Consider the following 18546-nt stretch of genomic DNA (forward strand, 5'->3'; position numbering starts at 1 on the left):
CTACCTACAAACACCCCTAAGTAAAGACTGTGTCCACCTACCCCGTAGTAGAGAACTGTGTACTGTGTCTACCTACAAACACCCCTAAGTAAAGACTGTGTCCACCTACCCCGTAGTAGAGAACACTGTACTGTGTACACCTCCTACACCCCAAAGTAAAGACTGTGTCCACCTACCCCGTAGCAGAGAACACTGTACTGTGTACACCTCCTACACACCAAAGTAAAGACTGTGTCCACCTACCCCGTAGTAGAGAACACTGTACTGTGTACACCTCCTACACACCAAAGTAAAGACTGTGTCCACGTACCCCGTAGTAGAGAACTGTGTACTGGGACATGCAGTGGGGCTTGCAGAACTCCTCCATCTTGCCGCTGTAGTTGCTGTGTAGCATCCGGTGGCCGACGCTGGAGCAGTAGGAACAAGCTCTCCACGACTGCTCCTTGTTACCGTTCGACTGCTCGTGTTTAAAGAGGAGCTTACACCCTGAGGGAGAGAAAGAGGCACAGAGTGATTCAAAGGAAAAAAATCTTTTGTGTTTTACATTTTTTGTCGACCTCCATTCTTAACACGTTTTTTTTTTCTCTGAATCTAGGCTGCATCTGGTGACTGAACAGAACGTGGATGTTCTGGGCAAATTTCAAATATTTTGCTGCATCGCGGTTACAATATTAAGGCTTCTGAAGAGAAACAAAGTTTCTTAGGTTTAGTATTGGCGATTTTGGCTCCCTGATTTTCAAGCGCTCAAGCGAGAGCGCTGGAGGACTTTAGTGGCAGCCAATGTGTAAATGGGTTACAAAGAAAGAACTAGTAACTCAGGCAAAGAGTCAGTGCATTTACGCACTCTCACTGCAGAAGACAAAGAGTCAGTGCATTTACGCACTCTCACTGCAGAAGACAAAGAGTCAGTGCATTTACTCACTCTCACTGCAGAAGACAAAGAGTCAGTGCATTTACTCACTCTCACTGCAGAAGACAAAGAGTCAGTGCATTTACTCACTCTCACTGCAGAAGACAAAGAGTCAGTGCATTTACTCACTCTCACTGCAGAAGACAAAGAGTCAGTGCATTTACTCACACTCACTGCAGAAGACAGTCTGTGCATTTACTCACTCTCACTGCAGAAGACAAAGAGTCAGTGCATTTACTCACTCTCACTGCAGAAGACAGTCAGTGCATTTACTCACTCTCACTGCAGAAGACAAAGAGTCAGTGCATTTACTCACTCTCACTGCAGAAGACCCGGTCCTGCTGGTTGTAGTTGAGGATCTCGTACACAACCCTCTCCAGCTTACAGTGGTCACACACGATCAGGATGTTCTTCTGAGTCTTGTACTGCTCACAGCACGTCTTACCGCAGAACATGGATATCTGGCCCTACGGACGGAAACGTCATGATCGTCGTTATTGCTGCCACCTCTATTCGTAGTAGCAGCAGTGGAATAATATTAGTAGTGCTAAATGGTGGTAGCTAGCTGTAAATGTAGCACTGATAGTGGCAGTATTGTTGAGGGTTAATATGATTGATTGACATCTTTATTGACAAAATGCATAAGCATGAAAGCATATAATTGTGTATCTGTCAAAAGGATAAAAAAAATATCTTGAGTCGATTTCCATTTTTGTCCATCGATACAGAATAAGGGTTACCCATGTAGTTAATTTGAGCTAAGATAATCACTATACATCCATTACAGTATGATAATGTGTGTACTGTATGTGTCTAACAGTGGCCATGATGCTATGTGCTGCTGTCTATATTGCTGATGGTAATTGATATACACACATACACACAAACGCACACATGCACACACACTTTTGTCTCTGTAAGAAAAAAAAAGGCCATGGATTTCTTTGCATTTTTATTTTGTTGAGGCAAAATATGCGCCTCTACCAAACGGTTGAGATAATAGATATATAATTTATAGTAAAAGTGCTTTCTTAAGACGTTTTACTTTAGTAGTACTTTCCTGACATACAGTCATAGCATCACAGAGGACAAAAAAAAACAATAAGGTCCAAGGGCACATTTCCATTGTGGACCTCCTCTTCACATAAAAACACTTAGGACGTAACAGACGATAACAAAACAGTACAGCAACAAACTCCTGGTCATCATGAACAATCCCTCTCACCCCCTACAAGATGACACTGTGGCAGGGCATGTTAATGTTTACAGTTTATCATTTTAAAGTGCGTAAAACTTTCTGTCTGCATATTAACATAAGAAAATGGTAATAGCAGCAGCAGGGATTATGTACATTATTTTGACTAAAGAAAAGAAACGGCTGGGGAAAACGTTTGCATAGATTCATGTGCATTCAGCTGAAAGAAAAATATAATTATACAGTTTATACTATACATATGTCTGTGTCTAGAAACATGAAGTATAAAAGTGGAAAATAAAGAACCAAACAAAACCAATATACCAAAAGTACAATGGCGAATGCAAAAATACATTTTCATACAAGTCAGAATAAAGTGCAAAACCTCAATAGAAATAAATCAGACTTGCACATCTTGCACGTGGCAGTGGTGCAACGTGCACAAACGTGTTTGGGAAATTAGATCCACTTCATTTCTGGTGGTACGCCACGAAGCACTTGTGTTTTTCATTCAAACACAGAAAAACCCTGCATTTCTGGCACTTCCATCTGGACACCCCCTTTGGACAAACGTTGCACCGCCCCCGCTTGTCACAGTGAAGGGGCCAATGTCCGACGTTGTCGTAACGCACGTCTGGTTGTGGGTGTGCGAATAGTGGGATGAGGCGTTTCTTCTGAGATGGCACCTGCAACGCACAATGTAGTGTTGTAGCCGTTTGAGATCAAATATAAATTTATATTACAGATAAAAAAAATAATGATTATTATTAGTAGTAGTAGTAGATGGAATAGCAGTGGACTTCATTTTCTCGTATTATTTTCACAGAATCAAAGGTTTTATAGTCATGATTAACCCACCCTGGGCAAGACCTAAGCTGAAAAGACTATCAGCGGAAGTTGCGGGATTTTAGCGGAAGTGAAATAGTTGATGCTTTACAAATCAGTTTACATTCTCCGCGAATGAAGTGTTGTGATTGGTCGGGAAAATATCGTATCCGGGGGAAATACATTTGACGGCTTTTCCTGAGGATACAACCTCTGCCTTAGGTTGTGACCAGGCTTTTCTTTTCGCAGATAAGTAAGCCTGGGACTGAGGCTATGATTAACCAGTATCCTGGATGGCTTGATTCTAGGCTTAAAATAATTGATATAAATATTTTTGTAAACACCACAGGGTGGAACCAGAAAACCACGCCCACTGCTATGCCCCATTACTACTACTTCCATTACCTGTGGAGGAGAGGAGGACGACGGCCGGCCAACTTTGGATGGTGGTTTGTTGACTTGCTTCAAACTGTGGGCAACTGCCAGACGGAACCTTTTGAGAGACTTTGGTTTCTCCTTCAGCAGACCACAATCCCTCTTGTAGACCAGCCAGGAATTTGAGACGCACAGGTCCAGGATGTATCCGAACAGGGGCAAGTACCATCGCCGTGACTTGGCTGGGGTCTTGTACATGTGCGCCAGCGTGTCGGAAAGATCGAAGCCTTCCATGTGCTCGATGTAGGCAGGAATCAGCGATGGGCACGGGACGTCAATCTTTGCGCGGGCATTTTTGCTCCACCGCTTGACCGACGAAAGAGGCTCAATGCCACAGGCACTGCCGAGTAGATTGACACATTTGTTGTCGAACCATTTCACTGCTATCACCCCTTCAGCAGACCTGTAATCAAAAGCACCACGTCCTTTCTTCCTCAGCTCTCTGTCCGTCATCAAGTGTGCTCCACCGATCCGGTTTGATCGGACGGCGCCGAAGCACTTGACTCCCAGGGTCGTTTGTAGGGACTGGACCAAGTTGAAACTGGTGAAGTATTTGCCAAAGAAGACGACCGAAAGCTGTGGCAGAGCGATGGTGTTGCATAACGTCGTCACCAGTTTGGCCTTTAGATTTAGCGCCTGCTCCGGCTCACTTAGGGCAACATTGAAGAACGTGGATGTCCCTTGATAGAGCAGCAGGTCATGGACGATACCAGATGAACTGGCGCGGCAGAACAATGTAAAGCCCCGCTTGTTCCGCTTGTTGGCAATATGTTGACTCTTCTGATTTCCAGACGTGGCTTCCACCGTGACTTCACCCACGCTGTGCTTGTAGGCGGATGGGATCAGGAGACACTGCTCTCGGAGCATCTCAAAAAGGGGACGGATTTTATAGAATCGGTCTGGACGGCCACTGCACCGCTGATTATCACTGAAATTAATGTTCCGGCGTAACAGCTTGAACCTCTTCAGCGGCATGATATCAGCTATCACGTCAAAACGCGACTCGGGGTGCCAGTAGTCGTCCGCGGCGGGGAAGGTGAAAACCCCCATGAAGAGCAGCATTGCCAGGAAATCCGCAATCTCTTCGGGGCTAGTCTTGATCGGATCCCCCCACTCCTAAGCACAGTACAGGTTGGTACTGAGAGCAATATGTTCAATCATCTTGTCAGTGAAGAGTGTTTTGAAGTACTGGAAGGGAGTCCTAACGGCATCGGGTGGTTCAAAGCTTGAATCGGGAACCTGGAATGCCTCGATGTCTTCATACTCCCAGAATCTCTCCGTGCTCGTTTCTGGGTCAGAAGGTGAACCGGGGTGAGGGGTGTCATCTGGCTCCAAGAAGGGGGATGTTTTTAGACTGCGTTTCTCTTTTCTCCTCTTCTTACGGACTGGTGGTTTATAAGATGTGCTTGTTGAGGACCCCTCCTCGTCCATGGATTTAAAAGAAGTGTCTCCAGACTCTTCTGCTTCTGTGGCTTCATCACTCAGAGGACGGGTGTAATCACTAAGCTCAGCGTCAGAGTCTTGGGGATTTTGCGGTATCGTGTGTGGCCTTGCACCATAACATGATTTACTCTCCATCTATAATTTGCAAACGGAAAGAAAAAGGAAAATCTAAATGTTACCATGGACATGGTATTACCAGTAGTACAGTATGTCATAGTGACATATGTATCATGTTTACCGTACTTCAACAGAAACATGTTGAGAAATAGTTAAATATCATACTATGTTTTTCATCAAGTATATATAATGAAATAACATTAAATATAGCTATTAGCAAAAAAAATATTTTATAACAATTGTTTTAGCATTATGATATAACATTCAATGTATCAAATTAAAAACAATTAATTAGAAGTATTGTATTTATTCATAGAAAACATTACAATTAGTTTAGCTTTCACTACCTTTACAAAAGTGACAAACAACCCGTCTGGTAGAGCAAGTTTTTAGAAAATTATCAGACATTATTTTATCGTATCAAGTTACATAATCATGTTCAGTAACACCTCTGAGATGATGATATGTCAAAATAAAAAAATAATCTTACCTTTGAAATTTCAACCAAACAGAGCCCACATCTGATGTACCTGGCAAGGCATGCTATTGGAAGACAAACTGACACCGAATGGTCAAGATGGCCCAATCAGGTCGAGTTAAGTTCAGAATTGTTTTCAAAGGGAAATGCTCTACCAAATGGTCCATCTGTCCTGAACATTATTATAGTAAGACAATTCAAGAAAACTCCTTGTCTGTGTCTACGGTACATTTTGACAGAAAAAGGAGGTTGGTGGGAGTGTGTGCGTGCGTGCGAGCGCATAATGCGTGCGTGCAAGCGTGTGTGTGTTTATCTTTCTGTCTGTGTCCTTATTTTGGGAATATCATATAGGCAATTCTGCAAAAATAGCAGATATACAAGCTTACAGCATGTTGCATTGTGACACCTTGCGAACTTGGAAATCAGATATTGATGTACACAAAGTGACTTGGTCAAAGACAATTTGACACACAGACTGGGCGTGTGTGCGACTGTGCGTGTGTCTGTGTATGTGTGCGTGCGTGTCTGTGTGCGTGCGTGCGTGTCTGCGTGCGTGTGCAGCTCCTACCTCATAGCTGAACAGCAGTGGCTTGGTGTCAAACAGCTTCCTGCAATGATGGCAGGTCACTTTGGTGGGATGATCGCCCTCCGCCGGCTTCGGGGGGTGCTCGGAGGTGGGCCCAGCCGAGTAAGGAGACACCAGCGGAGGCACCAAGGTGTGGCTGGGATGATGGCCGGGGTAGGGGACGGGAGGAGGCGAGGGCTCCCGTGGAAGGGGAGGGACGGAGCTGGAGGGAGGCCCCTCCCCGGCCGGGGGACCCTCCCCGGCCGAGATACCCCCCGGGGGGGTATCTCGCTGGGACAGAGGCTGCCTGGGAATGGCCGGGGAGGTGCCATTGGCCTCCAGGATCTCTTCTGGTGAAGTGGGCGCCTTTTTCTGTCAGACGCAGAGGGAAAGGAGCCGTTATGAGGACCGAGAGATGATCTACTGTATGCTCCAGTGTCGTGATTTATCCCCCCTCCCCCTAAAACATGATCATCAGGTACTATGATTAGACTAAAATACACAGGGAAGACATATTGAATATTCTAACCACACCTGAGGCTCTATTAGAGTAATGTTAACTCCATAGACGCATACAAAACAGAAAAAGTAAAGAAATCACAGCATGTTTAAAGCTTTGCACATAAACAGAGTCTAAGTTAACATTTTACCATCCCCAGTGTTGTGTCCGTGTGACGCAGAGTAGATTGTTTTTCATAGATTTATATTTTTATAGTGTCATTTTGTTGTGGTTTCACCAATGGTTTTATTCACATGTGTGCACTGCACTTTTTAGTGCTGTATTGTTGTTTTGTCTCCGAGGTTACATGGCAGGAAAATGTATCAGTTTCTTTTTGTAATATCTTGTTTTATTGTATTGTTACTGTATGTTTGGGATGACGAATTTAGATTTGCATTCTTTGCCAACAAATTTACACTGCAACTAAAAAATTCAGTTTTGTTGCTGTGCGATGTCATGTCATGAGGTAGCACGGTTCGTGGAAGAGGTTGTACGTCACAAACCAAACATTGTATTATGGTGTCCCTTAGATTCAATTTGTTCAGAAGCTTTTCAGGATATTGTTGTAATGGTTATGTGATTCAGCTTTCCTGCTGGATAATGGGGTTTAAGAGTAAGAGATATGTCCATGATAAAAACTACAAACAATACACACATAAGAAAAGATAGTTCCAGCCACACATCATGCTAAGCCGGTAATTGCCGGTTTTGGCCAGTTTTTATTACAAAGGGCGGAAAATATAATTCCTGTCGGACGTCCCAGTCGGTAAAAATACAAAGCAATTTATTATCATCATCATTGCATATCAGACACATTTCAAATCCTGCTCCGCAAGAGTGATCTCCATCTCTTTCTGCCTCTCTCACTCTTTCGAGCGCACACTTACAGACACATTGACTGGAGTACTGTGTAGTACTGACGTTCTGTGTGGAACTGTGGAAAGAATTCAATGCAGGCTGTGCACACACATCCAAAGACAAAGCACCAGTAATCTAGAATAAGGAATTCTATGGACATACAGCAAGCTTTGGTCCCATGTAAGTCTGCATCCGAGCAGACTTGAGAAAGAACTTCACCAACAAAAAAAGATCACTATCAGACTACTAACGTGGGAAGTTTGGACAATTCCTTTACACCCAAAATATGGGTGTAAACAGCTTAGTGAATAGGGCCCATTGTGTGCAGGTGAAACCACAACCATAAACATGTACGTAGATTAAATAGTTGTTTTTAAATTTAAAAAAATTGTTCGGCCCATTTTGGCCAAAGATAGGGACACCAAGTTAAATGTGGTTAAAATGCGGACAACATAAGGGCTGCATAATTGCCGATACTGATGCTGTCAAATGAGTCGTGTGTGTGTGTGTGTGTATATATAATATATATATCCTAAAAGCTATAAAGCATAGACGATCTAAAAGTCACTTATGTACAGTATGTATTTACCCGGAACACGGTCACACAGTCAATGGAGCAGAAGTTGCGGATGGTGCCGTCCACCATTGCAAGATGATACTGAGGCACAGCAACGGTCTTGCACAAGGAACAGGGAAACGAAGTACCTGAGGAGAGCAGAGGGGATTCAATGCAAATATTGGTCGGGTATGTTTGCTGGTGTTGTTATCTCTGTGCTGCATGCATTACAGATGCATTACCCTAAGAATGCACAAGTTGGGGTCTATGTTCTGTTTTCCAGTGTGTAAAAGTATGTTTTTCTTTACTGAGATAATACAAGTAAGACGTGCGAACGCGGGAAGCGAACGCAGCTCGTAAATTGCAATAACAATTAGAATAAATTACGAATTATTGAGAAGTGTGTGGTACTGTAAAATTAGTGAAAACAGGGCCGCCACGAGAAGGCTCAGCACCGCTAGCCCCCTAATTTTTTTTTATTTTTTATCATAATTTATTTTGAGTGTTCTCTTTTTTTTTACATACCGGTAGACACAAGGACAACACAACAGACTTACATACAAGACAGTTACTTATAAAATACTAACAACAATGTAAGAACAAAGCAAATAAAAGAGAAAAAAATTATAATAATTTCCAAGTGGTACAGAGTTGTGAAATGCATGCGTGCAAGTGAAGGTGGGTTCCGTCCTACACAGAATCAACTGCGCTCTTCGACATAATCCAAAAAGGGGGTCCATACCTCTACGAATACATCTGTCTTATTTAGGCCCTCATTTATCAATCGAGTGTAAAATCTGCCACAGATTCGAGTGCAGGTTTCGTAGTACACCCACGTCGCCACGGCATTTATAAAGTGATCGCAAACAGCTGATCCTTCCTTAATTTCGATCCTACGTTAATACATGTGACGGCTGAAATCAATCTGGCACGCCCTATGGAATTGAGCCTCGCCCTCGTTTTTGCGACATGAACAACGGCAATACGTTTCCTGAAACCATGGTTACATGAAAAAATAGGTTTCTCCCGTGCCTTGCTGCCCGCCTCACCCCCCTCTCTCATACACACGCACAGACGCACAGCACGCACACGCAACTTGCAAGCCCAACTAATTGGTGTGTTGTTAAATAAATAAAGAACACCTGCATGAATTAAATAATGTTGTAGGCCTACCCTGTCTGTTTCCCTCTCACCTCGCTTGCCTTGCTGTCATGCACGCACGCACCTACATGACACATTAAAATTAAATAAAGCTGTCTGTTTCTCCTCTCGCTTCGTTTCCCTTGCTGCCCGCCTCACCCCCCGCACACATATCGCAATTTTTCACTGTGTGTTGTTAGTTGTATATTAAATTATTAAAGTATTTTTAATTTAATATACAACAAGATATTAGTGAACGAAAACCTGAACCTGTGAACCATAATTAAATAACAAATAGGCACACACACGCTGCTGTTTTGCAGGTGCTCCTCCTGTCCAGTCTGTCTGTCTGTCTGTCTGTCTGTCTCTCTATCACAGTGGTCCGTCCGTGACCAACTGACCATGCACGTTCCGACGTTCGACAGTCTATTTAGATTGCCTCACAGTCGTTAGTCACTGCAGTGGCCGCCGGCCGGGCTGTCAACTGTCATTATATGAATGTGCAGCCAAAACCGTATATAGCCTCATGTGGCTGGTGGTGGGCTGGCTGGGTAATATACCTATATCTTCGATGCAGTTCCCACTTGCGCTGGGAGCCTGGCACGGTACATTTGGCATTCGAGCGACGCGTCGGGTTTATTATATTGCACATACCGTAAGAAAGACATCGGCCTGCTGTAGATTAGGCTACAGTAGGCTTATACCACGTTGGGACTCTCCGCAGCTGAGCTGCAGCACTGCTGCACTATACTCTCCAACATCCCGTCATGGAAATATTTCAGCACAGACAGCCCAAATCCTCGCATGTATGCGCTCATGCAAAACACTGTTTAAATGGCTTAAGCATCTCTTGCAACATTGTTTTTAATTGCGCGATTTTATCTCCTACTAATTTCATATGACACATGTATTCCTTAACATTTTTATTTATTTATTTTTTACATGTAGCCCATATACATTATACATACCTTTTATATAAACATTTTAGGAGTGAATACATATATCATGTTTAGATGCCTGTGACAGCCTCTCAGCAGTTCAGACAAGGCTGCTCCGCTTGTGTAAGACAGAAAAACAGGTGAGGACAAAGCGTACGGCAGCTGCCGAGCAGACGTGGGTTTTGAACGTTGTCACGTTCAATTTCAAGCTTTGCCAGAAATGTTAAATGCCGAAAATGTCGGTAATTTCGGCGTGCGCCCATATTTTGGCGTACGCCCGGTTGATAAATGAGGGCCTTTGTGTTTCACATTTAAGTCTCTCCAGTGGTAATAGTGACATTATTTGGGCCGTCCACATCCACATATGTTCTGAAGGTATGTCATCTGTCTTCCATAAAATGTATTTAATTTTTTTTAATAGTTTTATTTTGAATCATTCATTATTACTATTTTGTAGGTTTTCTTTGTTTTAAGTTCTCTTTTTATTTTATTGTTTTTAAGTGTCAGTTTGCGTTCAGCTTCTATGAACTCCTGCTGAGGTGTGGGAGGAGGTGGTTTAGAGTGTGCGGCTCTTGACCGCTGGTGCCGCTGAGCATCTCGTTGCCGCAGCTGGGCCCTGCTGTCCTGGGCCAGTCGCTGGCGGCGCTGCTGGTGCCGCTGAGCATCTCGTTGCCGCAGCTGGAAAAGCTTTTCGTCCGTTAGTTTTTTGCGTTGACGCTGCTTCCGTTCCCTGGCCTGGCGGCGGAGACGATCTTCTTTACTCTCCTCTGGCCCATCATGAGGGCATTTGGCTGTTTGATGGTGATGTGCTGGTGGAGGGCTGGTGCTGTGACATGCTGTCGATGTTAACCCATTCAGGCCTGACGTCGAAATTAAAAAAATAAGTTTTCTAAATCATGACAATTTTCTAAAAGATTTGAGGCACATTTTAACGATTAAAAAAAATAGCAGTGTGTGGGTGTGTTTGTATTACTATCCTTTTGACTTTACTTTTTTTTAATAGTTCAAATATCTACTACAAGCTGTGTGTGTGTGAGATGTGCATGTGCATGGGAGAGACGTCCTACCACTGAGAACATGTCTGGGCGAGCAGCTCTTCTCCACGCAGAGAGGCGTGCAGTAGAGCTGAATCTACCTACCACTGAGAACATGTCTGGGCGAGCGGCTCTTCTCCACGCAGAGAGGCGTGCAGTAGAGCTGAATCTTGCCCTTGTGGTCTCGTTCCATGGTGGTGGAGGAGACCTGGACCATCTTCTGACAGTTTCCGCACTCCGTCATCTTGGTGCAGGTCTGTAGAATAATACATGAGAGGAGCTAGAACGGACGGCACACACCAACAGCCTTTTGAGGCCATCTGCTACACATACTTTGTTATTGTGAAACGCCACCAGTATCTCCACGTACACTGTATTGTTATTATATCATGTTATGATATTATCTTCCACATTTGCATTAACCCATTTAGACCTGAGGTTGCTTCTAAATAAATGTCTTCTAAAACAGTTTTCTGAAAAAACAATGTATCTATGTCAGTGGTTCTCAAACATTTTCATGTCAAGGACCCCCAAACATATATGTAATTGGGCACCGACCCCCATCTGGAAATATGTTATTCCAGGGACCCCCCCCCCCCCCAGAAGCAAAGATTTGAGTTAAAAACGTTTGCTCTGAAAGAATATATATTCAAAGATTTACACCACATTTTCAAAAATAGCAGACCTACAAGCTCATAGCGTGGCACAGAGTACCGAGCTTGTAGATCTGCTATTTTTCCAATAGCTAAAGTATAACATATTGCTTAAAACACCAAAAAGGGGTTCCCGCCCCAAAATGGGTTACCATAGTCAAATGCCAGATTCACAATTAGTATTTTCTCTGCATCTTCTACTATTGTGGTGGACTTTCCTGCGACACCATAATACTGTAGATTACGCACAGATATCAACGCCACCTCCCACAGCATGTACACAGACCTGCTTGTAGGTGCTGATGCACGTCGGACTGCAGAAGTTGAGCGGGGACTTGTCAATGGAGAGGGTCTGGCAGGAGGACCCGTCGCTCTTGCAGTAGAGGCCGCATCCGTCGCAGCAGTTCATGGCCAACTGCCGCGTCTTTCGCCACGTCCCGAAACAGGCGTCGCTGCAGAGCTTGTGGAGACGACCCAGGTGGGTGACCTCGTGCTCGATCTGGGAGATAGTGGGGGGAGGAGTGTGTGTACGACTTTTAGTTAAAAGTAGTAACGTTTCTAGATTCCGTCATTGTATAAGGACTGTTACAGAGAGAAATGCAGACGTTTTGCCATTCCGTTTCAGCGTTTTGAAAGAACAATTCAATAAATATATAGTCGTTAAAATACTGCATTTGATAAGGTTACCCCAGTGTCCTCTCAAATATCCTCCCCTTGGAATAGTTTGGGGTTTTTTTTTGCTGCTGTTGCAATACCCAACAGTAGCCTTTCAGAGGAAGTTCACATTTGTACAGTATATTCTTTGGCCGGCACTGGCCCATCCAGACTGAGTGCACGTGCACCGATTGGGTTAATTTTACCCAGTTAAAATGTATTAATTAAAAATGTTTAATACATAAGGTTAACAAATACACAAAACCAATGGCTATCAACAGCTATAGACAATAATGCCTACAAGCATTCACACTGAACATTTTTAATTGTGGTAGAACCCCCTAGTCTGTGGGAAGCTGCCAGCTGTAGAAATTTAACCACAAAGTAAATCAAAATGCTTCACAAGGTCATAGCGTTTTTGCAAAGTTTATTGTGTAAAAACAAATATAGAAAATGCTAATATCTATATAGACGGGTAAGCTTGACACAAGTAAGCTACTTCCGTGTGTATTGTGTTGGCACTTGTTGGCATGAGCAGCCTTATCTATTCACAAAGACAATGAGAACATTTGATCAACACTTCATATTAACCACTACAGCCCTATACTTTGCAATAGGATGGACCTTGTAGATTGGCCATTTTCTCTTTTCAAGATTTTGACATCGATGACGTGCACATTATGGCCAAAATATGGACGACAGGTTGGAAGTATCTATAGATTAATAATGAGCATTCATAGATTAGCAAAGTTCAGCAGCAGAGAAGAAAATAGTAGACTAGTCCCAATGGGATTTCCATTGGAGAGAGTTGGGATTAGAACAGAACATGGCAGATCTGTTGCTGGCACACCTCACCTTTACTGGTACACCTCACCTTTACTGGTACACCTCACCTTTACTGGTACACCTCACCTTTACTGGTACACCTCACCTTTACTGGTACACCTCACCTTTACTGGTACACCTCACCTTTACTGGTACACCTCACCTTTACTGGTACACCTCACCTTTACTGGTACACACAGCACCTTTACTGGTACACAGCACCAACGAAAAACTAAAGACATTATTTTCTCTGTTCAAGACATTATTTGCTCTGTTCAAGACATTGTTCAATTCCCTCAGCAGTGAATTATATGAAACCATCCGCAGAAACTGTGTTCAGTGGCCGTGAGTTGTCCATGTATGACATGGTAATGAATCAGGCTATAACTTGCAACGATTTGTCTTTGCTAATAAGACAAAAAACATGTCCATTATATCAAAAGGAATGTCAAATTAAAGCAAAGAAAATCATGTACTATATGATAATATAAATCCCAAAGGTGGTGTGACTGAAAATAATAAGAATGCCTGTGTGATTGAGTATGTTATAATAATATATGTATATAATTAAAGTGTATGTATATATTTCACATTATACAGAAAACCTTTGACATTGACATGGAAATATATTTCACACGCGCGTCAGACATTTAACTTGCCATCAGTCTGACAGGTGACACTAGTATGACACTAGTATGACACTAATATGACACTAGTATGACACTAGTATGACACTAATATGACACTAGTATGACACTAGTATGACACTAATATGACACTAGTATGACACTAGTATGACACTAGAATAACACTAGTATGACACTAATTTAACACTACAGTAGTATGACACTAGTATGACACTAGTATAACACTAGAATGACACTAATATAACACTAGTATGACACTAGTATAACACTAGTATGACACTAATATGACACTAGTATAACACTAGTATGACACTAGTATGACACTAGTATGCTTACAGTACCACGACACTTCTGCATGCCAAGTCCCTTTCCTACCCTTTGAAAAAGCAGCGTTGCTTGTACAATATTTCTGTTGTTTAAGTTGAAGGAGTTGAATTCAAATCCTTGAATTCTTGGAGATTATTTAGCGTTAGTCGCATTCCTGAGCCAATAATTTGATGATTGACTACTTCTTTAAATTAAAGATCCTTAGTCTAATTACTTTAATTAATTGTCAGGATACTTTTCCTTTGCATATGCAGCTGTTTTCTGCCTTCACCTTTTCAGGTTGGACAAATTTTCTCTTTATAAAAAGCAGCCGTTTTCTGCTTGTACGTTTTCAAGATAATTTAATGTAGACAGAGCCAGCTCCTTTTCTACTCTCACTTTCTCTGGATAAATTACTCTTTACAGAATCAGTTATTTCATTTTCCACTCTCACTTTGTCAAGATAGCGTAGCGTTCTCTTTACAGTACATTAGCAGCTCTTTTTTCTCTTCATAGATGAAACTCTGCTTTCTACGCCAACCTTCTCAGAATGAAGCAATCTTCTCTTTAAAGCTGCAGCTCTATTCAATGCTCTCACTCTGTCAGGATTGAGTAATCTTCTCTTTAAAGAGGCGGCTTTACTTTCTGCCCTCGCTTTCTCAGGATGCAGTTTCCTTCTCTTTGCAGCAGCAACTTTGTTCGTCGCTCTGACTTTATCTAGGTTTCTCTCCTTGAATTTTCGGAGTCTTTCTTGTGTACTGGCTACTCTGTGGGAGCTCAATTCAATTTCTGTATATTGCTCTCTGCAAGCTGAACTGTATTTGCCAAGATGGATCATGATACTCTTAAATGTTCTCTTGCATCCCCTACATCTTTGGCTCAGAATGATTTCATTCAAGACTGTGGTCCTCGGCTCTATCGAAATGCTATGCTTACTTTCCCTCTCCGGTTCATCCAACTCCCTGTGCAGAGAATGGATTAAATGAATGGACATAGTGCGGATGCCTTTCCACCAATCCTCAAGGAGCTCAGACGTCCTTTTCAAGGACTCGTCAGAAGTACAAATGAAATTCTCATAATGACTCGAGTTCCAGCCAAGAATGACAGGATTATGACTGAACAGCTCTGCTCCAAAGACCGTGGCAGGGATGACTAGGATGGGCGTGGGCTGGTGTCTGTTGTAGAATGATTTGTAAATGAGTATGTGCAGCCCAAACATGTGAGCTAGACCAGGCAGGACATAGTCTTCAGCATCTGATGCACAGCCACCACACGTTCTGAGTGGTTGCAAGAAATCACTCCACTCTTTGTGAGATAGGCCAGATGTGGCCTGAGCCTCTGTGCACGTTGCAAGCATGTCCACCAGCTTGTTCCTCCAGTGGGCGATTTTTCGGTCAGGGTCTCGCAACGGGTGAGTGGCAAACTCAGCCCTGAAGTTCAACTGATTCAAGAAGCCTTCAAACTGACAGCTTCCCTGGCACACACTGGCCACCCCGAGTCTGACTGGAGCACTGTGACTGGCTGCCATACCCAGAACAATCTTCTTCATTTCATCCGTCACCTTCTTCAGGTTGCTCAATTTCTGGAGTGCTGCAGCACGTGTTTCCCTTTCCATATGATCCTGCCAATGAAAAACAAACAAGCTATTAAAAATAAGCGGTATGTTCAATAAATAAATTATGCCATAAAAGTATTTTTACATAATGCATTTCAAAATGATTTGACCTTGTTGTATGTTTTCATATAAAAAAGAAAAAGAAACTAAGTAAGCCGTGCCAAGCCATGTGGCCAATAGGCCAGGAAACTACCGGTATTTGCTCATCGGCTCAACACAGCGATATAAATTTAGTTTGAATACTTCCGTTTGACAGTATAATTTCCTAAAAAAAAATGTATGCTTTGCTTTTTGGTTTTAGATTGATTGTTGGGACAGTTTCGCGATAACTTTGAATTGTTACATAACAATTTGTATGTTATAGTGTGAATGATTAAAATGTTTAATATGACAGGCATTCCACTCATTTAATGAATAATGAAAACGCAAAAACATAAATGAGAAATGACAAGACAACATCATGTGTAACATTGCTTTTAATACAAAAGCACGCACATATTGATTATCGTTATCATTGCATTCTCTATGCATACAAATAAATTATAAATGAATACTAATACGTTATAAAATTGTACTCTACTTAAAATTTAAGACATTTTATTGACAGACTTTAGAAATGCTGAATTATGAAACAGTAAATCTTTTGAAATGGTAACAGAAATCACTGAAACCTACTCTACACAGTAGCTTGTTTTAAACCCGGCACAATTATGTTTTTCTTTTCTTTTCTTTTTTTAACCACTTAAACCCCACCACCGTATTGTGGGCAATTTCGCAGAAAATAGCAGATCTCCAAGCTTTGCAATGCATTGTGAGCTTGTAGATTGGCTATTTTTAGCGAATACATTTAAAGTAGAGCGACAACTAGAAAACCCCCGAAAAAAACAGTTCACTTCTCGCCCAAAGCTCTCCTACATGCTTAGCAATTCTCCTATTTTACCGCTGTTTCGGCGCTGTAGTGCCGAAATGATTTCGGCTCGTCAGACATTTTCAGTAGCACCGAAGAGCCGACTTTAGGACGGTCCCCCCCCCCCCCCCCCCGAACCTCAAATGACGTCACATTGTAGGCTCTACAGAGCCGAATCGACTTTTATTCGGCTCTAAAATAGGAGTATGAAAAATAGCCGATCTACAACTTTGTTGTGGGTTATGATTTGTCAAAAATGAATTGTCAATGCGTTTTTATGCATTTTAAAGCACGGATTGATTTGATGTCTTGCCAAAATAACATGAATTTGTCTGTGACTAATTTACCATGCAATAATGTTAATCAAACATGGAAGCAATTATTCTATTAAGTTATGTTACCACTTTAATAACTTTTTAAAAGGTAAAACGACTAAAGATTAGGTCATTATTGATAAAAATTGTCTGTTTATGTACAAAATATGGCCAAAGCTATGAATAATCAATGACATATTGACCCAGTTAAGCCTGATTTATACAGACAGAAATAGCAGATCCACAAGCTCACAACGTGTTGCATGTTGACGCATTGTGAACTTATAGATCCTCTATTTTGCGCCCGCAAGTATGAATAAGACATGGCGGTGATAGGTGTATACAGTACATATTGATATTTCCCATCTATGCCTCCAGTAGTCACATCCACACCAGTGTTGCCACAAAATTGCACTTTTGTTGCAAATACACCGACTTTTGCAACGTTAGACACAAAACTAACGTAACTCACCTCTCACTGTATGTCCCTTGAGCGATATATCGTTGGCACCGCTGCGGTCTTGAGGTGAAGTTGGCTTTTCTGTCCGTGGAAAAATACTTTTCCGTTTCTGTTGTTGAGATAATAGTACGCTGGTACCTCGCTTGCACAGAAAAAAGGATGTTTTATTTGGTTCTACAAGCAGCAAATATGTGCATTACACAAAATAATGGCATCTCCGTAGACCCCAAGGACTCTTTATTAGGCTACACAGACAATGATCCAAGTTGTTGGATTGAAACCTGTGTACTGTAGCCTAAAAGAAGTTCCTATTTTATTTCCAATGTTTCTAAAGCCTATTTCTGTGCATATTTATTTCCTTTTATTTTATTTTAAATAATGTTTTTAGAAACTGTCCCAACTCTGAGCTCTTCCTAACAATTTTAGCTCCCCTTCCTGGGCTACGTAGTTAAAGGACCACTCAGGGCCGATTCATACTCCTATTTTAGAGCCGAATAAAAGTCGGTTTGGCTCTGTAGAGCCTACAATGTGACGTCATTTGAGGTTCGGGGGGGGGGGGGGGGGGGGGGGGAATTAAAAAACTTCAGTGCACTGTGCCTACACATGTTGCGACCGCACGTCGCAACATGTGTAGGCACAATGCAAGGAATAAATGCATTCGCCATGTATCTGAAGGAAGTCTGATCCAATCATTTTTAGATTTCTCCAGTTTAATCCTGAGTTTAGGTTTTGTTGTGTTCAAGATCTGATTTTAAGCATGTTTAAGCCTCCAGGAAAATCCGTGTTGAGGTTCGGGTACCGTCCGAAAGTCGGCTCTTCGGTGCTACTGAAAATTTCTGAAAACTTCGGCACTACAGCGCCGAAACAGCGGTAAAATAGGAGTATGAATCGGCCCTCAAAAGTGGTGACAATTTTCAACCTACCTTATTGGTCCTCACTAATGTTCAGAAACCTGTCCACCAGTGACATCATTGATGGGGACTCCAAGCAAATAGAAACAGCAGGCTTTCTATTCCTGAAAAGTTGCAAGATTTTAATCATCTGCCTAACGATGTCACTGGTGAACGGGTTTCTGAAATGCCCACAGCCCTCCTATGAGACACAGACTGAGTAGGAAAAAAATGTGGTATTTTATCATGAACATTATAGTGAGGACCAATTATATGAAGAGA

The 18546-nt window shown here is 42.3% G+C and overlaps 1 protein-coding gene across 6 annotated transcripts in view; it reads right to left on the reverse strand.

Annotated features, from left to right (window-relative positions):
• LOC310878080 (zinc finger MYM-type protein 4-like) overlaps positions 1–18546 on the reverse strand; it is a 58137-nt gene that overhangs the window by 19142 nt on the left and 20449 nt on the right. For all 6 annotated transcript variants that reach the window (XM_083792189.1, XM_083792187.1, XM_083792186.1 and 3 more), the window contains exons 11-16: positions 11933–12145; positions 11099–11249; positions 7915–8030; positions 5972–6340; positions 1227–1377; positions 311–486 (exon numbers count right to left, since the gene is read on the reverse strand). In XM_083792189.1, coding sequence (XP_083648315.1) covers positions 311–486; positions 1227–1377; positions 5972–6340; positions 7915–8030; positions 11099–11249; positions 11933–12145 — 1176 coding nt within the window. The remainder of the gene's footprint in view (positions 1–310; positions 487–1226; positions 1378–5971; positions 6341–7914; positions 8031–11098; positions 11250–11932; positions 12146–18546) is intronic.

The sequence above is a fragment of the Protomyctophum parallelum genome (genome assembly GCF_964188405.1).
Source record: "Protomyctophum parallelum genome assembly, chromosome: 20".
NCBI classification, from domain to species: domain Eukaryota; kingdom Metazoa; phylum Chordata; class Actinopteri; order Myctophiformes; family Myctophidae; genus Protomyctophum; species Protomyctophum parallelum.